Consider the following 22,380-nt stretch of genomic DNA (forward strand, 5'->3'; position numbering starts at 1 on the left):
GTGTGTGTGTGTGTGTGTGTGTGTGTGTGTGTGTGTGTAAGAGTTGTGGTAAGGAGGTGGAAAGTAGAGTAAGTCTGAAGCTACGCCAAGTAAAATAAAGACTTCTTTATTGCTGTTCAAAAATCATTTGATTGAGTTTGCACAAACACAGGAGTGGCAAGGAGTGTGTGTATGTGTGTGTCAGTGGAGTGCATGAGATATGTGTACTTATACACTTCGTGTGCGCATGAAGTCCCTGTGATTCCCATCTACGGTAGCCACTCATTGGTGATCCTGCACTCAGAGCTGCATGTAAGTAACCCTGACAGATCTTTAATGTGTTGGCACCAGATTCAGCCACTCTCAGCTGGCTTTCATTCGCTTTGCTCCAACTACGTCTGACCAGCAAGCAATTCTACCATCTCTCACCGCACCACTCCCCAGTCCACGGTCTCATTCAGGTCCATGTGAGCAGCTTTAACAGGGATGTAATGTCTCATGTAGACCACAAGCCATTTTAAGCGTTCTGTGTGCCAGAGGTGTATGTAGGACAGGGCTGAGCTTCCTGAAAGATCACTGAAGATTTCCAGATATCTCAGAATCTTTCTTCAGCGCTCCAAAAAGCCTTTTTTGTTAGAATAGAATTTCTTTCTAAATGTTCTTTTCATTTAGTTGTGTGCATAATGCTTTTTACACAAGCGCACTATAAATTCATAATAAGTTGAAATGTAGTGTTACATTCACAATTAGACTTCTAGGAGACGTAACATTTGGGGGCTCGTCCGGGATGTTAGAATATTGTCATGTCCCGACCAGTCTAGGGTTGGTAAGACCGGTGACAAGAATACAATTGTGACCCTGGACCACAAAACCAGTCATAAGTAGCATGGGTATATCTGTAGCAATAGCCAAAAATACATTGTATGCACTGTAAAAAACAATTTGTTGAGTCAACTTAAAATAATTTGTAACCTGGCTGCCTTAAAATTTTAAGTTCAATCAACTCAAAAGTTTATTCAACTTAAAATGTTAAATTATACTAAGTGACAACTTAGATATTTGAGTTGAACGAACTTAAAATTCTAAGGCAGCAGGGTAACAAATTATTTTAAGCTGACTCAACAAATTGTGTTTTTTATTTTTTACAATGTGGGTCAAAATGATAAAATTTTCTTTTATGCCAAACATCATTAGGTTACTAAATAAAGATCATGTTCCATGAAGATATTTTGCTAATTTCCTACCGTAAATACATAAAAACGTAATTTTTCGTTAGTAATATGTATAGCTAAGAACTTCATTTGGACAACTTTAAAGGCGATTTAGATTTTTTTGCACCCCCAGATTCCAAATTTTAAAATAGTTGTATCTCAGCCAAATATTGTCCTATCCTAACAGAGCTTATGTAAAGCTTATTTATTCCTGAAAGCTTATTTATTTAGCTTTCAGACAATGCATAAATCTCCATTTTAAAAAACTGATACTTATGACTGGTTTTGTGGTCCAGGGTCACAATTAAAGAATAAAGGACTGAGAATTGCAAGAGGTCTTGGGTTCAAATCCTGGACGAGCCCCCAATTCTCAGTCTCTTATTCTTTGATTATTCTTGTCACTGGTCTTACCAACGCTAGACTGATTGGGACATGAGAATAGTTTCATAACTTTTAGAGAGTTTTTATGGACTGTTAATATTGCCAATTTGCTCATACACTGTAAAAAGTTTTTACCAGTTTCAACTTAAAAACTTAAGTTCAGCAGCTGCCCTAAATTTTAATTTAAAGTCATTTCAACTTACTACAATAAAGCGAGTTAAAATGACATGTACTTTTAAGTTGATTTAAATGTATCAGTTATAATGACTTGTACTTTTAAGTTGATTTAATGTAAAATTTTAAGGCAGCTGCTGAACTTAACGTTTTAAGTTGAAACCGGTGAAAACTTTTTACAATGTACCACATCTTTATGTAACAACACTGTTTTATGTTAAGGGAACAGGAGGACGATGTGTTGCGTCAGTTACTCACTTATTAAACCTGCTGTCCTCCCACTCTTGTTCATCCCAGTGTTTACATGAAATTAGTTTTGGGTGGAAGTTCACACTCAGAAAAAGGCATTGTGTAAGGCAGGCAGAAGCTCCAACCAAAACACAAGGAACACTGGGAAAGACACACTGAATGAATTTCAAGTTGCCACATGTACGGTGCCTTTAGGGACAGTCATAAGTACCACTGAATAAAACACAATAATAGGCATGTAAAACAGACACACACAGAACACACTTGTTTCTCTTTGAAGCAATGCCTTCTCATCCAATGCTCCTCCTTGTTTAACCCTTAGTATGGCTAAGTATTATACGGTTTTCAAATAGTTGTACAACTGTACAAAAAATGTGAGTGATGTTACATGTGTTTAAAAAATATTATTTTGCATTTTGTTATTTTATTTTGCCAAACAGCCTTGTGTATTCCTTTTTTGTATTTGTGTATCATCTCTGTCTTTGTCTCTCTCTTTCTCTCTCTCTGTGGTAGCAATCACACTGCTATTCTTAGTAAAGTTGATGAGGGGGGAAAAAATGATGAGGGAATAAATCCTGTGATGTTACCTTATGATTTAGCCAAAGTGTAAAGTCATGCACAGTGGGACACAAGGGAGGTCTAATAATGTATCTGAGTCAGAGATATACATTTTCCCCAGTTGTGCTAAGACAAATTTAATCTATCCATTCCAGATGCATGTTTCACGAGTCTGTTCTCTCTCTTTCCGTGAGTCAGATTCCTGGACGGTGCTATGATGTCAGTAGCTAACCTTTGTGAGAGTAGACATTCTGTTTATATGGAAGTGAATCTATTTTCAGTCTTTAATTCACTGTACTCCATAAATGTTCGTCAGTGGCCTCTTCGCCGCCTCTTTTTGGAGCCGTCAATAACCATTAGCAAATGCAACATATTTTCTCTCACCCTTCTGAAGGCTGTCCTCTGAATGACCTGCAAGTGTTTTTTTTTTTTTTATCCTTTGAGTGAAGTTTAGAAAATGAAGGAGTGAATGAGTCTCATCGTCACTCGCTCATTTAATTAAAACTCTCATCTCATTAAATCTGCCTCTCATTATGGCCCTCATTTGCTGCAGCTCACAAATTTGAAGAGTGGGGAGGAGAGGGAAAAAAAGAAAAGCAAAAGCAAATCTGTTTACTGTGCACGCTTTTCATTTGTTTAACCAATCCCACAGAACACACTCTGGTTAGGGGTTGTGTTTGATATAACGACGGCGTTGTTTATTTTGCCATTTAAATGTGCTGAAAATGAAGGTATCAAGAGATTATACTGGTCTCTGGCTCGCCCCTTAATTTGCAGTTCCACGTGCAGGCCTCTTGTTTAAAACTACGCTTACAGTGTAAACTTGGGTTCACCCCTCCAGTAGAGAACAGTCTGTGAAAACAAGACTGAAGCCCCTGTCATCTGGTTTCCCTTTTCTGGCCCAAACAAACTGGGTCTCTTATGGGCCTCTCAAGACCTGCTGACTAATAAAAATGTGAAATTAGTTTATTTGTATATTAAAATTCCCAGTTATTTGAACATCTTAATCTAATCTAATCTAATCTAATGATCATTTGCAAAGGAAATCAAGCGTCATATTATAAAGTCAACATGTTCCTAAATTAAATCGTTTGCTTTTTCTTTCTGTACTAAGGCCAAAGTAAACTATTAATTATTATTTAGAGTTTTTATGTTGAAATAAGTTTCTCATGCTTAACAAGGTTGCATTTATTTGTTTTAATGGCAAAGCTTCAGAAATGATTTTAATATGCTGATATTAGCAATGGTGAAAACAGTTCTGCTGATTAATATTTTTGTGGAAACAGTGTTAGAAAATCAGGATTTTGTGTTGTCCTGTCAACTCTGACGACCTTAAAAAACGAGACCAGTGACCAGTTTAGGCTGGGTTTTTGTTTGTAACTGCCAAATTTTACACAGGCCCATGCGGACCCGTGCCACAGATGACGTGATGGGCACAAAGACAAATACGTACGCATTACAAACAGCGGGCTGTCATTGGAAGTTTGGCGAGGACTTCTTTAGAATATGTCTATTTCTGTTTCTCTGACTCAATATTCTTTTTCCTGTGACTTCACAAATCAGTCATGTAGCCATTCTGATTGTGTGCCCACTGCTGTCTGCTCATGAGTGTTAGTAAGCAGACACCAGCCCGGTCTTCAGGTTTCTATGCTGTCTGACTACAGCATGATGTGCTCAGGTTCCCTGTCTGCGTAACAGAGGTTTGCGGGACAGATGACCTCACTAGATTTTACACTGGACGCTGTACAGGTAACATGAGTATTTCTGCATCTCACGAGCCAGCGAGCGAGAAAATGTGGCCATTTCCACAGGTACGCATTAAATTAGTACTTGCATCAGGGCTCTGCGTATTAATGATAGAATAAATCTTTGACAAATATGCTACATATTTCTCTCACAAACGGTCAATAATTCATGGCATTAGACCATTATTTCACTCCCGGGTGAATTAATTAGTCATGTAGAGCTTGAATGTACAAATGCCTACAGTGTTAGACACGCTTTTCCGTGTGACATTAACAGGAGAAGCCTTGATGGAAAAAAGGACATCTTAAACCAGCCTAAATGGGTTTGCTGTTCTCCCAACATGGTCAAGCTGCTCTGTTGGATGTTTTCAGAGGGATCTGGACACATTTCAGCTGGCCACCCAGCAGATTTAACTAGCTATTTAACTAGCAAACAGTAACCAGTTGTTGCAGGGAGATCACATGCAGAGAAATATTTTTTTCAGAATTCAAGTGTTAATTTCCTGTAAAGCAGTCTCTCTTTATATTACATAACATGACTATTGTTGTAATAGCTTGTTGTAAAACTTGTTAAACTAGATGGTATATGCTATTAAACTTTGTCTAACAATTACTAAGACAAGGAAACAGTATGTGAAGATTATTCTATTGAAAGTCAACAAGCTCAAAATAACACAGGCACTTCTGCTGCCCCGGTTAAATGGCTTGTGTAAAGCAGCTCATTGTAAGTATCCTGATATGGATGGTGTGGATAGACGGTGCTGTCTGGTTTGGTTCGACCACTTGTGCAGAGCTTAGAATAGAGGAGAGACGTGGGTGTGGTAAGCAGCTCTTAATGAGAGCTTTCCATTACATTTGAGTGTGTGTTTCTCTGATGACTGAGCACCTGTCTATCACTGATAGATCTCCTCTGTCTGGCTCTGTGTTATTTCCTCGCCTTAAGCCTACGGTTCTTGTAACGATTTTCCCACTCATCTTAACTGGCTGGATCATATTCTTTTACAAAGCTTGTCGTGCGTGCCTGTGTGTGTGTTTGAGCAAATGACCAGCTGTGTGCCAGCTGTGTGCCCACTAAGTGTTGATAGAACTGAAGAAAGAACCTGCATGACATGTACACACACACGACATAAATACACACTCGTTTCACACCTACCACCAAATGCTTCTCTGACTCTGCCAGGCAGACATTAGCTAATTTTAAACTTACAAGATCAAACACGGCTGAAAATAATGAATCAGCCTTTGGTGGACTATTAAACATGCCCACACATACACAGAATGAACATTAGCTTTAAGAGGAACATATGCAGTAAGATGTCTAGTGTATTTTGCGTCTATATGGAACAAGCATCATCTTTTTTATTACAACCAACATGTAATGTTCTAACATTATTCATAAACATACTTGATTGGACAGCAAGAACTATTAAGAAATAATGGTAACACTTTACAATAAGGGTCATAAGTTAACTACTTTAGTTAACATGAACTAAGAATGAACAATACTTCTACTGCGTTTATTAATCTTAATGTTAATTTCAGCATTTACTAATGCATCATTAAAATCAAAAGTTGTGCTTGTTAGTATTAGTTAATGCACTGTGATTTAACATGAACTAACAATGAACAACTGTATTTTCATGATCTAACATTAACAAAGATTAATAAATACTGAAATAAATAAATTGTTCATTCTTAGGTAATACATTAACTAACATTAACTAATAGAACTTTACTGTAAAGTGTTACCAAAATAATATATCAGTACAAATTAAACAAAACAGCATTTGTGACAATGCTATTTTTCACAATAAGAGAAAGAAATGCATTATGTCACAAGTGCTGTTAATTTAACTTGAACTGAACCTGCAACACAATATTGCTGATATTGATATAAATACAATACCTTTGTTGTGGATAAATGTTTTGCCATATATTAAAATGACAAATTATAGGACCTAAATATACACATTATAAATGTAATTTTAATAAATGCCACATTTAGCAATATTTAGCAATACTTAATCAAGCTGAAGCTTGTCTATAATTATGTTTTATTACATTCACTGATGCTCCAGAAGAAAGCACAATGCTTCTGTTGCTTCTGAATGGCAATACTAAATTGATAAAAAAAAAAAAAAAAAGATATTTCAACAAAATAAGAAAACATTGGACATCTTCATCCTGTTCGAAGTTTTCACTCCCGGGTCTTAATGCATCAAGTTTCCATCTGGAGCATCAGTGAATGTTTGAACCTTTTTTAGTTGTGTTTGAGTCCCTCAATTGTCCTCAGTGTGAAAAGATGGATCTCAAAGTCTGGAAAGGGTTCACATATGCAAAATATGCTGGAAAACTGAAGAATCTGCAGGACCTGGAGGATTTTTCTGAAGAACAGTGCTCAGTTTAACTGTTCAGAACAAACAAGGGACTCATGAACAACCATCACAAAACAAACAAACAAACAGTTATCCGGGTAACCACATGCAGTATTAAGAACCAAGGGTTCCCAAACTTTTAAAGGGGGTCATTTTAATAATTTCAGCTTTTTTTTTGTCTTGTGGAATATATGTAAACATATTTTATGTAAAATATCTTACTCGGATTAGTACTAAATAAAAAATAACATGCATTTTGTATGATCTCTCTTATTTTGTTAAAATTATTCACATTTTCTGCAAGGGGTTCCCAAACTTTCGCATGCCACTGTTTATATATGCATATATATATTTCTTGTTCTTTGTACACTAATCACACTAATTTTTTTTTTTAAATAAAAAGTTTTATTATTTATTTATTTATGTGAAATTGTAAAAGTGAAAAGAGAAATACTACTACGTAATCTACATACCTATTTTCTAACAGTTACTGAGTATTGCTTCTAACTGTTCATATAGAAGAATGAAGAATCTATTACCAATAACACTTTCACCCCCCTCCCCCCCTTTTTTTTAATTAAAAGTTGCTATTATTACTAATGTCTCAAATCTTTAATAGCTTAAGATTTGGCCGTGGACACACTCAGGATCTAACAAAGCAATTAGAAGTGTTCTTCAAAAAGAAGAGAAACGCGAGAAATACCTTTAACGTCTCTTCTCTGTTCTATCCGTAATTCTCGCAGGATCCAGCAGGCTCCAGAGCATAGTTAGCAGTTGTTAGCAGAGTCAGGAATGCAGCGAGCTCAGATTTGCCAGAACTGTGGTTGGGTTGCATATGTTTGTAATTGATTTCTTAAATATTTATTTCTCCATTCACAATCTTTGTTTGGCTTTGTGTAACTCATATCAGAATGCCACTCTGAGCAATTACAAACTTCTGGGATGGCCTGCCGATGAACCCTGAGATACATTTGATAGGTGTCAGCGGTATGTGTGTGTGTGTTTGTGTGTGTATGTATGTAGTCTGTTATGAGATGAGAGAGGAAGAAAAGAGAAGACCAGAACCAGGCAAAATGGATGACAGTTACATGCCTTTCAGCCAATTAATTGTCATCTCAGCTGTTGTTTTAACTCTCTGCCCCGCGCACGTCCCCGCTGTTATTCTTATCATTTCCGGAAGACGAGCTCATCTGTGTATGTAAAAGAGCCAGATGACCTTCAGCCCCACAGCAAAGGTCAGAGTTCACCCAATGTATATTTCATTAGCGAACGGCATGGATTCGGAGAGAGAGCCACAGAAATAGATCCAAATAAAGCTCTGGGGATTTTTCCATGCTATATACACTATTAGCGCTAATTATTCGGCTCTCCGCTGCCGGTGAAATGGCATTCGACATGCTCGCGCGGCTCTCTCTCGCACAGGAAGGACACCGTCGGTCCTTCTTCTCATCTTCTGGACGGCAAGAATTATTTAGTCGTAAAGCAGATTATAGACACTTACATCAGAAGCGAATAAAACTGCCTGTCTGCCTGAAAACACACAGATAAATCAACTTTTCCTTGAGAGACTTGTCCTTCGCTTGTTATGCTTCTGGATGTCACGCTCTCCCTGCTGTTGTTTAGTCCCGCATCCCGCTGAGAGGCCATCTCTGCAGTCTTTCAAAAATACACAAGCTTTTGTGCGATAGGAAGCGCAGAGAAGGGAAGAAATCGTGTGTGTGTGCGTCTGTGTGAAAGAGCTTACAGTTCCAGTGAGTGACGCTGATTTAGCATTACAACAGAGGAGGCGGCTCTGCTTGCCTACACTTTAAAAAGTGTGTGCACACACTTGGCAAGGGGTGGAAGGGTGTGCGTTTGGGCCTGACTGGATTGATCGACCATGGGCTTCTTTTTCGCTGCCTCCCTGGAGCCCCCTACTTCCTACTTCCTGTCTATCCAGGAAGAGGGGGACCAAAAGAATTCCAGAAAAGAATTAGTTTGCGTAGAATGCGCAGGCACAGACAACACGCACACACACAAATTCCTGAACTTATTGTGCCCAGCAAAGAAAAAAAAAAACCTTTGTCCCTGGTCCAATAGAGGTCCCCTCTCACCCGTATTTAGAAGACACGCTCACACAAACACATCCTCTCTCATTTGCATGGCAATAGCATTATTAAGGAGAGAGATGTCATGGTGACAAGAAGTTTATATGTAAGCACAAAGAGAAGTGAGGAAGAATGGAGTGCTCTTTGCTGTTCATTTGACAGCCTTTAACACTCACACACACACACTCTTTTTCCTCTTCTATACACTCACGTTTATATCAGACATTTTTGTCTTGGTGAACTCCCTCTTCTACTGATATTGTCACGAGAAATGTTTACATATGCGGTTATTATCAAGCAACAGTTGGTTTTTTGGTAAGTATAACATGACACATGAATGAATATTTGGATTAAACACATCATCTTAGTCAGAGGCCAATTGTGGTTTGATTAACTCCACAATCTGAGGCTTAGTCACATTATCTAGGTCTGTTATTCTGGTTTGCACAAGTCAAAGTGGTGCCATTTCAGTGTGAGCTTTTAAATGTTACAAAATATTGCTTTTGACGAACTGAAAATGAACTTTCTCTCACGGATATGCCAACCAATTGTAACACAGATAAAAGCACAGTGGAGTACGAGCCGCAGACGAATTTTTGGCCTCCTGTTGCATTGTCATTATGAAAAGGGACACAAGAGTATTTAATAAACCCTATTAATCTTGTTGAGAGAGCAAGTTCATTGGTGTGCTCTCTCTTTCCCAGCTCTCCCAATCAATCAGCCGAGCTCTGCTAATGTATTCATGCGAAACGCACGGCACAACTTGTTTGACAGAGCTCCAAGAAAAGAAGAATTTATGAAGTCTTTCCTTGCACCTCAGCCAATCCAAAGAAGCCCTTAGCCACTCTCGCGATCAATACCTGAGCTGGTAAATATATGATCTATAATTATATAGGGAAAACATTAGCCATATATCTGTTGTCAAGACAAGGCTTGAGTGGAATTCACAGAATGTGACTCATGCTGTTTGATTTGCAGAGTTGAATCTGACTCTGAGACCCCACGGTATTGATAGGGAAGCCGTCCAGAATCTGTCGAACAGGTTGGATGGAGGTGCCGGTGACACTTATGTCTCAGTCATGATGTCATAGCTTTCACAGGGGCACATGAGCTGTCTTACGAGTTCACACTTTCAGGAGAAATTCTGTACTACACCGCTGTAGTATGAGGGGAAAGCAGGTGATTTTTCTCTCCCTTTCGTTCTGCCTCTCTCCCCTTTCAATGGAAAATGAGGAAAATGAGATCTATTTTCACCTCTGTAGGGTAGACCGGATACAGTTGGTACACTTTTTGCTTTTTCCGTTACCACACCAAAGCTTGGGACTGATAAGAAGTGACATTTCCTTTACTTGTCTACTAAAATATGAATAATTCTTAACATCCATAAGTAGGTCATATTTTTCATACAATTAGCTCATATACAAAAGAAGCTTTTTTGTTCCAACTATACCCATGTTGGGTACAGTTGGAACAGTACTCAAGTACAGTTGAGACACCCATCCGTTATGCTGTAAAGCTGCCTAACCAATTCATTGCAAATGTAAAATGCTTTTAAAAATGAGAATTTAACAGTTTTTATTTCCATTCAGGATTTCATTTGATTATTTATTTAGTTAAAAGTAGTTAATTTGTAAAACATTGTACAGTAATGGCAAACAGTTAAATATTTAATATATATTTCATTAATTACAGTAAACAATAAAACAGAAAAAAAAAACATTGAACAACTGCAAACAGCAATAATAAAACTGATCAAATACAAACAATAACCTAATAAATATAATAACAATAAACATAATAAATAAATGATACACTATCTCAACTGTACCCCACTGACCACCTCGAACATTTCTCTAGATTTTACAATGACCTTGCAAGACACAAAGTCATGCAATATGTCTGTTTTTAGAGCACAGATTAAGGATTATGAAAATGCAAGTTAACTTTAACAGTCATGTAAGGATGAGAAGCTATTCAATGTGGAAGGGACGTGGTGCTGTGAAAAATTTACCTTAGAAAAAAAAACTTTCGCCGATATCTTCGGACTGGAGAAGCACATGTACTTCAAATTTCCCACGAACACAGAGGGTGCTAATACACGTGCAAAGCAAATATCACAGATCAGACTTGTTGCGCGCACAAGTTATTTAAGGTGTTTCAAATGTACCCTGTACCAAATGTCGGTCTAGCCTATTTCAGATTTGTATCAAAATGTTATGTTAAAGGAATATTCTGGGTGCAATTCAAAGCTAAGCTCAGTCAACAGAACTTGTGGCATAATGTTGATAAAAAGACTTGTCTCACTTTTTTCTTAAGAAAAAAAGGAAGAAAAAAAAGCACTTACAGTGAAAGTGAAAGGAGGCCAATCTGTAAATGCTAAAATAATTTGTAGCGGCTCCTTCTTTCAAAGAGAGGAGGGACCGTAGTCCAATATGTAAACAATGTGTATTAAGTGGGTGTTAGTGTGGAAAAAATAGCTTTCTATCCTTTTCTGTGGTTATATCCAATTTTACAGCATTGTCGCCATGACAAATCAACATCAAAACCCTAAAACAACTGTAGTTATGATTTTAACAGCTGTACAGCTCAAATAAGGCACAAGTTTTAAAATAAAAAAAGTTTTTATACAATTATAAGCACATTCACTTTCATTATAAATTCAGTTTAACCATTTTTTTATTTTATTTTTGTGGTAATCAGCGTTACACAACAAATCAGTTGAGCTTAACTTGTATTTAACACTATTATAAGAAAAAAAATATTCCTTTACTGATTCCTTTACGAAATATTAGATCTCATGTCATGTATCTAGTAAATCATCTTTTATAAGAACCCTTTCAATGGCCATAAAAAAAAAAAAAGTTGATTTTTCAAGCCTGGCACTGGTGTGATCCCTTTGTAGTTTAACCTTTACAGTTCAGTCGCTCCATTCAGATCACATTCACCAAGGCAGCCCTTTTTTCATGCTATGGAGAAAGGGGAGCAAATGTAGGGGGAGACGGAGCCATGTCCGGGCAGAGGCGAGGAGAGAGGGATGGAGACTTCTCTTGGTTGGGGGGAGGAGAGAAAAAAGTGCAGTACTCTGCTTCAAAGAAACATTTCCATAATTGCCCTGTAACTCGGCCATAATGGCTGAGGAGGCTGAGAAAGGCACAATCTTTCAGATGGCTGAACGGCAAAGGCTCCCACCACCTTTCTGTCTTTCCCTCTGCCTTTCTTTCTCAGTCTTCTTCCTTTTACACCCATAACCCTCTGCCCCACTTGTTGTCTTTCAGATGGAGTGAAAGAATTCCTCTTTCTAACCTCTGTCAACAAAGGGCATGAAATTAGCGCTCTCCACAGCCCCGCCTCCTGTCCTACAGAGTGTCACTCTCTCGTTCTTTTGTCCCCAGACCTGCCAGAGAAAGAATCAACCGACAAACACCCCACTGCACCTTCATCGCAGTGCATTTGCATGCCGTTTTCTTTCCCTATAGTGTCCCGATCACATTTTCTACATCCGACATGCCGTCACCGTTCGGCTTAGATGGTGAACGTTAAACATGGAGACCATGGTAAATTTCTGTGAGGTACGAATTACTCAATAGTTCTGAAGATGTTTTGAAGGATTTCCTGAGGATTTTGAAAACGTTTTTTTATCACAAAACTAATCCTGGCTTTAGCAGACCAGACACTGGAGACTGGTGTATTTTTGTATTTGTGTGTGTGTAAAACAAGATTTGGGGGTGTAAATGTGGTTATCTCTTCTTTGAGGCAGCAGAAGTGTTCAGATGGCCTGTAACCTCATGCACAGTGACAGTGTGGAACATGTGTCCTCTATGCTTTCACTGTTTTTCTCTATAGCCTTACAGGTCATCTAAACATGTCAGCCATGTCTGAGGAAACGAAAAAAATTCTACGCACTGTGCTGTTTGAGATAGTGAGGGAGAGAGCTCTCTGAGCTGTGTATATGTGTGTGTTTGCCAAGCTAACAATCAGCAGTGCCTCATAAAAGGATTAGTGACCTCCACAAAGAAAACAGGGCTCTTCAAAGCTTCTGCAGGGCTACAATAGCGCTGACATTTGTCCTGCTCAGTGCAGGGATGGGGTGTGGTGGGACATCGTCGCCACAGAGCACACTGACAGAGAGGGGTGGACAGGGGCACGGCACAGGGCTGGTCCTCTCTTTCACAGCCTGACTCTGGCCCCTTCGGCAGCCCACTCCGGTCTTCATGTCCTCCTCCGGCCCTGTCCATTCATGCAGAAGGCTGCTGATGACTCCATTGGCTAGTTTCTCTAAAAGGGTTAGCCCTGTCTGTCCTCCCTCTCGGCATCAATGGCGAGTCAAAAAGATAGATTAGATTTGCCTTTGATTCCACTGTGTTTCATCGCTTTCCCCCATCCAAATTGGTATTTAACAAAGCATTCCTCACAGTGAGTGGTACAGCTATGTAGCTCTGTCATTGATGTAGAGGGAGAATGGTACTTGGAGATATAAAGGGTTAGTGGTGGCTAATAGACTGAATTGCCATTTATTTGGAGAGTGTCAATGGTGCTGAATTTCCCACAGATGCTGCAGTTCTGTGCTGCTCAAAAGGACAGGTTATGTATGTATTTATGCACATTGATCCCACTCATCCTACTCAGTCCCCCCAATATATACACAATGCCTTATCTGAGTGTGAATAAATATACTTAGGTCTGTTTGTAAAAGGTTTAGTTTTTGTAATGCGACCATTTAGTTTTGTAATTGCTCGTGGTTATTTCAATGAATATAAATTGCCATTTCTTTCTTTCTTTCTTTCTTTCTTTCTTTCTTTCTTTCTTTCTTTCTTTTTTTTGTGTTATTATTTGTTAGTTACATTTAATGAAAATGTTCACTATGTGTTTTAATTGCGATAGGTATTTATTATTATTATTATTATTACTATAGCCATGTAAGTCGAATTTAATCTGACGTTTCTAGCTCGGTAGCAATTGCTGCTAACCCTCTTGTGTATCAGCGGAAAAATGGGCTCCCGTTTTTAACATTGCTGGAAGCGTTGGAATAAAAAGAGGAGTCACTGTTGATTATTGCTCATTAGCCACAAGGACATCCACTTAACTCTGAATAAATGAGTGACACTAACAGCCCCAGTCGGAATGTCCTCCGCGTAGCTCTGAGCAAAATGTTCATTAATGCTCTCCATTTGCTAAGTTGAGAAAGAAAGCGGTTGGACACGTATGGCGACATCAGTATCGGTGATTACTTTGTTTCTGGCGAGGCATTTTAATCCTTAATTTCATGCGATGATCAGAGACGCCGTGAAGCCCAGTGTCATCCTTTCACGAGCATTTCAAATGGATTTTAATGATCAAGAGTGGCTCAGGTCCCTCAGCGCCTAATATGCGCAGAATACACACTAAACAAGCATCAATATTTATGACAGCCCCGAACCGGCTCGTCACTGCAAAAGGCGCGTGATTTCTACTGAAAAATGTGTGTGATAAAGCTTCTATCGTTGACCTAACGCTGATTCTATTACATTTTGCTAATGAAAGACAGTATATGTAGGCCACATAAAAGTAGTTTGAGAGTAACACGAGTTGAGTTGTAACACCATCAGCAAATTAGAAATGAGCTACAGGGATGAACATACTATCATACATAACCACCATCCTCCTGGGATGAATGCAAAATAAGTCTCTGTGTGGAAGCATTAAAATTATATTAGTAATAAATTAAAATTGTAATAACATTTTATAAATATATTTTGTGTTTTTTATAAATTGTGAATATATATATATATATATATATATATATATATATATATATATATATATATATTCCTTTTTCTATTGAAATACTTAAAATTGGGAGAATAGCGTAACGATGTAATGTTTTTATGTTTTTTTTTTTTTTAACGATGTTCTACTGAGAGTATAGGTTTAAACGGCACTTTACGTATTTTATCTAATTTACAAAGTATTTGGATACGCAGTATGCCTATATTAAGTGTTTTAATTTAAAGACAAATGTGTGGATAAAATGTTAAATTTGAAGACGTTTAAACAAACTGTGTAACATCTATCTCCGGTCTCCCCTACGCTTTACAGGGGAAGAGCTTGGCTAGTAATAAGGACCACATCTAATGTATAATTTAATGATAGCCTAATAGTATTACTATTTTAGATTTTTGCAGTTTTTGTTTTATAGCAATCCATGTGTAGCCTGTACGTCCTCGGTCTGTTGCAGTGCAAAATGAACGCAAGTCTCTGCAAGCCTGTTTGCCACTGGCCTCGCGCTCTCCCTCTTGACCTGCACGGTGCGTGTGAGAGGGTCAGCACTGATTGGAGAATGTTGGTCACTCGCGCTGTGCCACTTTCTGCGCTCTAGCTGGTGGCGCTCTTCCGAGTGAGAGCCAGAACGATGATTACATCAATCAGTGTCACCAACGTCACACAGCGTTTTATGAATATTCATAGCCAGCCCTTACTTTGACGGAACGGATTTTTGGAGAGATAGGCTAATTGAATAGGGTTATATATAAAGTAAAAAAACAGGAACAGCGGGCACGATGGATACTTTTTTATTAGCCCCGGACGGAGCTTTTCTTTTCTCTCGCTATGTCTCTGGGTTACTATGGGCTGGGGTGCATTGTAGTTCTAAAAGAGAGGGAATGGCATAATTAATTACAATTTGCTGTATACAGACCGACATACCAGTTGACCATTTGTGCTCCGTGTCAGTAAAGCATTGGTAATTGGTAACAGGCTACACTTTGCGATAATTGTATTTATTTTAATCACATTTTTAAAAATCATTTTTATGTCTTAGAGTTGTGTATGATTGATGAACACGAGCTACGCATTTTGAATATTATTTTAATGCAAGTAGTTTGCCGTTCAAGAGGGTTCTATATTTTAATTGTAATTTTTAAAAATGTTCTGTTCTTTTTCGACTGTTAGATTTTTTTTTTCTGTCTTAGAGCCTCAGAAATTAAATTTGACATTTAAAGCTATGCTGATAATTATTTTTTCGTTATTTATTATTTATTTCGTTGTGCGGAATGCGGTCTTCAGTTTCGATGATGTAATTTTGAATGAACTGTGTCAAAATATTCCACCAGGCGTTTTTCTTATTGGGAAATCGCTAGACTTACATTGCTTAAGTCTTTTCTTATAAGCTCCCAGCAAATCTCACAAAACGAACGAATGATCCCAAAAATGCCCATGGTCAACTTTCTCGAATAAATGACATAAATGAAAGATTATGATCAAAATGGCTCAGTCTATGTCAAGGCCGCTCAGAGTGGTCTGTAGAGGGAGCTCCAACTCTAAATTTCTCCAAACTTTGGAAACCCTGAAACAAAGCTGCTGCCATGCAAATCATCTTCAAGAGGGAAAACACACATAAATAAATAATTTCGCGCAGTGTCGAAGGCATATGGCAAGCAGCACAACATCAATGTCTGATTAGAATTCATTACATTTTTAAAAAGCAGAATCTCAAAAATTATAAATAGTCGAGATTACATTAACCATCTGTACAGAGGAAAGCATTTAACTTTTTTGTGTGACTTTTCCTCTTCAAAGAAGAAAATATTCAATTCTCATTACAGTGAAATTGAGTTGTATGCTATTTCAACCCAATATAAATGAAATAATTATTCATTTCATATTGGCTGTTCCGCCTCGGTGGGGATAATCCCCATCCATTAATATCCAAATGCGCGATTCAAGAAGGAGCTAATTACAGTTAAGTCCCTGAAATAGGAAAATACTTCAAATCCTCCGTTTCAAACCTCATAACCTCGAGTTAACGTTTCCCATGCCTTTCAAAACACACACGGTAACCATTTCCGCACAGAAAAGCGTGACATTTCTAACATCACTTACAATATTAATACTCCATTGTTTAAAAAATAAAAGGAAAACTGACGGTAAAGTTGCAGCGGTTCATTTATTAGCCAAAATATAGACTTTCTTGTACAATTTCGGATCACAAGTATATACATTTTCTTTACGTTATATACAAAACATTTCAACATCAAATCCTCACAGAGCTTACAAAAGAAAATGGGACTCACAGACTACTTGGCCTGACAGCATTAACATCAGCCATTGTACACAGGACATGCTTACAATGTAAGTATACAGAAGTGAGTTATTTTTATTTTACATTCCTTACACAGGTTAAAATGAGAAGTAAACAAAAAAGAGAGAAAAGCCTACGAGGACGAGAGGGCGGATAATACCATGGCAGCTTCGAGTTGGTTCTGGGGCCTATTGGGATATAAAAGGGAAGCATGAAAAACACGGGGCCAATACAAAACTAAATCTGCAAGCAAGTATAGAACAACGTTTTTGAAATCAACATTCTGAAATATCGCATCGACGCACTGGAGATTTATTGGTTTGACATTAGGGGTTTATTATTGCACAAGCACAATATATAAATCATGTTTAAACCACGGTATACCAAGTACCCGAGTGCGTGACTAGACAGTCATGCATGAACATTATGGGATATTCAAATGTAAAAATTAACAAGTAACAATTAAAAATAAAAAAAAGAAACACGCTAAATTAAAGTCATGGACAGGTAATGTAAGATCTCCGCTCTTACCGTCTTTGAACAGGATGGAAGGCTGTTTTTAACAACTTTTTCTCTGCTTCCAAGGCACTAGATCTTTCTGAAATAAAAAAACCAGTAACAACAACAAGAAAAGGAAAAAAAAAAAAATAATGTAAATGCCAATTTATTATTATTATTATTATTATTATTGTTATTATTATTGTTATTATTTTTAAAAAGCAGAGTCTTTTTAAAAGGACCTTACAGCCAGTTGTTGAGAAAAAAAGTTTGTGGCCTAGAAATATCAAAATTCGCACACACTAACACACCTCTTAAAAGGCAACTGAAAACCTTTTTCCAACAAATTCAAATGGACATACTTTTGAGTATATGAAGAAGAAAAAAAAGACGAACAAAATATATATATATCAGATAAGTACTCTCCACTAGACATTTTCATTTCAAGCGTAATTCTTTTTACTTGAATGTTTCACAGTAGTGATCAAATGAAAATGGATTCAGAGAGGAATAAGAATGGTGCCTTTCCAGTCTGTCAGTACAGTCTTAATGGTGTCAATAAAAAGCATTAATTGCACATCTCTGCGCTTCTCAGTGTGGGTGACATGTACCTGTGACTGTGGACTCGGAGTTTTGACTCCTGTCCTCTGCTTGTCTGCTGTACAGGGCAAGGCCATTCGCCGAAGCCTGGTTACTGAGTCCTAAGTAGTGGTTTGAGTTCAGCAAGGCGAGCTGGTGTGCGGTGAAACCCCGATTTGTCCAGCTCTGGATTTTCCCTACGGGACACGAAAGGAGTCTGTGAGGAGTGATGATGGTCTGAGCGCCGGACGCAGCGGAAGTCCCGTTCATCAGAGGAGATTTTCGTGGATTGTCTGGAGTTGTGGCGGTCTCTGCCAAAGACCAGATCTTAGGTTTTGGAGCCGGAGGTGGGTTGTTTTCTGAGGGCGGAGAGTTGATGATGGCCTGGTTGAGTTTGACCGGCTCGCTGCTGGCCTGTTCTAAGCTGTTGTGGTGGTGGTGGTGATGATGATTGTGATGGTGAAAGTGCTCTGCGCGGTCGCCGTGAATCTCTTTGCCGTCTTTCACCATCGCTTTGAACAACCTTTGCTCCGGTCCTTGTAAATCCTCATAGCCGTCTGAAATTTCAGAGTCGCTCCTGCCGTCCAGTTTCAAATCAGAATGCAGTTCGTCCTGCTCGTCTAAATCGTCCTTATTCTCAATATTCTCCGTGTCAATATTTTCCAAATCAATTTCCTCCTCATCCTCGCGTTTGTCGCCGTCCTCTCCCTCGTGATCGCTGTTGTAAACATTTCCTTCTTCGTCCGTGCGACTCCGTGGGGTCCAGGTCATCTTGTTCTCCTTCTTTAGCCTCCTCCTGGCGTTGGCGAACCAGGTGGACACTTGAGTGAGGGTCATTTTAGTGATAATGGCCAGCATGATCTTCTCGCCTTTGGTGGGGTACGGGTTTTTCCGGTGCTCACTTAACCAGGCCTTGAGTGTGCTGGTGCTCTCCCTGGTGGCATTTTTGGGTCTGGAAGGGTCTCCGAACTGGTACTGACCATATGGGTAAAAAGCAGGATGATGGTGGGCAAATCCAGGATGCTGGACGCCCGGACTGTCCTTCAGTTCGTACTGTGCCCCCTTAAAAACACAGAACACGGATCCAACATTAATGCGATTCACTATTATTATTCTTGGCCTGGCATATAGACTACGTTTTCTTATACTCAATGGCAGCTCCCTGGTGTATTGTTGTTGAATATATGAATTGCGTAAATGATTTTCAGTCTGTGTGAACAATTACAAAAGCAAGGAAGGATTTATGTATTTTTTAAACAGGCTTAATTGACAACATTAAATTCTTTAGTAGCTTGCAATTTATGTACTTGTATAAACTGTTCCAAATAAATTGACAAGATGCAGTCATATATGTATATATATTTATATTAATTTTGTGCATGAGTCTTACATATTTGTTTACTTCCTTAATACGTGGTAACAATTGTTTAACGATTTATTTTTTTTTGGTAATAATTAAAAATCACAAGCACACGCACTCTACATTTATTATTATTAATATTATTATTATTATCATCATTATTATTATTTACTTTTTCAACTCCTTTTGTATCCAACCGGAGTAAACAGCAAAGTTCACCACCGTCTTGCAAAACTAGCATTCGGTAACGATTGGTGTTGAAGCAAACTGAAGTAAAGGATTTTGTAACACACTAAGCATTTTTTTTTTTTTTTTAAGTTTACTACATTTGAGTTTGAGAGAGAAAGTGAACACAACACAAAAATCAAATGATTACTCACCAGCTGGTTGAAAATGGACAGATCATTTGAATAAGGAAGAAAAGCTCCATAGCTTTGTGCGGCAGCGAAAGGTGATCCGTACATAGTAGAGAGAACATTAGAGAGCGCTCCGGACGGGCTCAGGTCTGTCCCAGCTCGGGCACTGCCTATCCCCTGCCTGTCCTGCGGGTATATGGGTCGGATGTACTGATATCCCAGCTGTGGGAAAGACATTGTTGTGGAGAAAGTCTACTGGAGTCACAAAAAGCGGCGAATCGCCCTCTTGGTGCGCACCACGATATCCACTTTACAGTGAGTACAAAGTGTCAGGGAAGTCTATATTTCCTCCGAAAGAGCCAGTGTAAACGATCCGATTGCGCTTTCCTCCCTTACTTCCCTATTGATCTGAATGGACTAAGGTCAGGTCCTTACAGATTGCTTTAGATTATTGGAACTCCTTTTTGTGATTGACATTTTTAGTCGTTCAGAAGCTCCTCCTATTTCTCAAGTCTCACCCCCACTTACAGAGCCTCTCTCTCTCTCCCTCCCTCTCTCCCCCTCTCTCTCTCTCTCTGCTCCTGCTCTCCGTCTGGATAAGTCCTCTGACGTCGCCATCTCTTATTTGAATGAGTTTCAAATCTCATTTTATGGCTCGCCAATCATTTCATTTGTTATTTGTTCGCCGCTTCAGCCCTTTCCCATTTCTTGTGTTACTTCTCAAAAATTTTGATCATCCACAAAATGGTAAATATTTTACTCTTGTTGAGTCATTAACTTCCCGCAGATCTTTTGTCTTTATTTTACTCGCGTCTCTTTCACGTGGAACGAAGAACTTTAAAGTTTAAATCGGAGAGCATATACAGATATTTTTGCGCGTGCTCTTACTGAAATACTAAAGGAAAATTTTATGCGAATGCGTTTTTAGTTCATTTAACACGGAACAAACCAATGTGGGTCTTCTGACGCCTTTAGTGAAACATCAAAACACTGGCGTGTTACCGTTCGCCTTCAGAGTAAGTTGAGAAAAAAAATGAAAAGCCTGAACAATAGCATAATTTCTTAATGTGACTATATGCGGTATTATGGATTTCTGCAATTTACAATTTAGTTTGGTGCATTTTAATTTTTGAACTATGGAAAATTATTATTATTATTATTATTATTATTATTATTATTATTATTATTATTATTACCAGTACTACTAAATATGATGTATGTATTTAGGCTGTCAGCCTTGAAGGGTTTTTGACGTATTAAAATATAATCGCAAATGTTTCAATTGCATTCATGTGTAAAAGCTTCTGTTCCTAAAAACATATTTTGGGCGATTAACCTACAGGATTACTCTACAGATAGACAGATATCCATTGAAAAGATCTAATATAATCCGCACCCTTCTGTAAATAATACGGATTAAAACAAAGGACGATGATCACGATTGAAATTCCTTGAATCAATATATGAAAATATGCAGGAAACATCTATAATCGTATTACGCTCCTAGTCTAGTGTCATCATATGTCTGCTAATCGTCTTCCAAACAACGGCACCGATTAGTGTTTTAACGAGTTTCGTTTATTTGAATATAGGATGACTAAATCTCAATTCAGTAATGAAAGATTATGGTGAATCAACTTCGGCTAGGATTTAATGTGATGTGGTTTCCAAGAACGCAATGTTCCTTCTAAACCTTCCATCTGCTTTTAAAGAGATAGCCCAGTTATTGTTATGGCATCCTAATATCTGGAATGTCATTTGTATTGGCTCTTTGCTTATTTAAGGACTCCCGGATTTCCATGTTCTCCTTACCACGTGTCTGCTGTTTTGACGTCTAACAATGCAGGATTACGGGGGTTATTAATTAGAACAGCAGTCTGATGCCATTCAGAGCGGATGGTAATAACTACATAACCGTCAATAACACCCACACGGACCTGCAGAGCTAACAAGAGCTCTCAGCCCACCCGGCTGACCCCACAGCACTGCGCCATCTGGGACAATGCAAAACGCAGCTAACCCTCTAGGTTTCAAGCAGTCTGGTTTTCTTTTTAGCCATATTTACCTACAGATATTTGCAATTATTGTGTTGTAAACTAACCGTTTTCAAACCGCTGCATTTAGTGAAGTTGGAAGCACGGGATGAAAGGATAACCGTGCGTGCTGGAGTCCGCCCTGCAGCGCTCTGGATTCGGATGGACACGTGTCTCATCCCAGGACCTGTCAGGGCCTCAAGGTTTGCCTCTGATTTATTGGCCCAATCAAATACACATGCACTAACTTAACACTTTCACACTGACCCAGGAAACTGGCACAGCCATAAAAGCATTAGGACGGTGCTTTCTTCCTGCCTTCTTCTCCCACCTTCTTCTCCCACCTCTTGGGAATCCCTTGTAACTATTTAAATAAAAGACATTATTGTTATTATTACTATTATTATTATTATTAGCAGCAGTAGTAGTAGTAGTAGTAGTAGTATAGTTTTAATATTTATAGGTATAGTAATATTAATATTAACAGCAACAATAAAACCAATTATATCAGAATTCTTAATATACATATACAAATATGTAGGGAACGCGTTTATTTAATTGTTAATTAATTCGTCGTTTTTTTTTTGTTTTTTTTTTGTTTTGTTTTTTTTTGTACCTACAGCCTAACAAGACTCCATTAAACGCAGGCCAGCATTTCAAAGCACCGCACTAATATCACGTGTATAAATAGGGCAATCTCGGATGTGTGACTTGAGGGATGATTTCTGTGACTCCTTTA

General features: G+C 38.3%; 1 protein-coding gene across 1 annotated transcript; it reads right to left on the reverse strand.

The window, feature by feature from the left end:
• Window positions 1-16,674: 16,674 nt before the first annotated feature.
• irx3a (iroquois homeobox 3a) lies at window positions 16,675-20,111 on the reverse strand. The gene is made up of 4 exons (XM_051113752.1): window positions 19,633-20,111; window positions 17,925-18,954; window positions 17,347-17,413; window positions 16,675-17,003 (listed from the first exon to the last, which is right to left on the reverse strand). Exons 1-4 carry the CDS (start codon window positions 19,843-19,845, stop codon window positions 16,949-16,951), a joined length of 1,365 nt encoding a protein of 454 aa, XP_050969709.1. The 5' UTR covers window positions 19,846-20,111; the 3' UTR covers window positions 16,675-16,948.
• Between the last annotated feature and the right edge of the window lie 2,269 nt (window positions 20,112-22,380).

This window comes from Labeo rohita, chromosome 7 (assembly GCF_022985175.1).
Source record: "Labeo rohita strain BAU-BD-2019 chromosome 7, IGBB_LRoh.1.0, whole genome shotgun sequence".
NCBI lineage: Eukaryota > Metazoa > Chordata > Actinopteri > Cypriniformes > Cyprinidae > Labeo > Labeo rohita.

What these genes read in the sequence shown, in the direction of transcription:
- irx3a (XM_051113752.1), bottom strand. Translation starts at nt 19,845, where the DNA reads ATGTCTTTCCCACAGCTGGGATATCAGTACATCCGACCCATATACCCG. An exon ending in TGTCCATTTTCAACCAGCTG is followed by an intron (nt 18,955 to 19,632) that starts GTGAGTAATCAT and finishes TGTGTTTTTAAG; the next exon opens with GGGGCACAGTACGAACTGAA. An exon ending in CTCCGAGTCCACAGTCACAG is followed by an intron (nt 17,414 to 17,924) that starts GTACATGTCACC and finishes TTTTTATTTCAG; the next exon opens with AAAGATCTAGTGCCTTGGAA.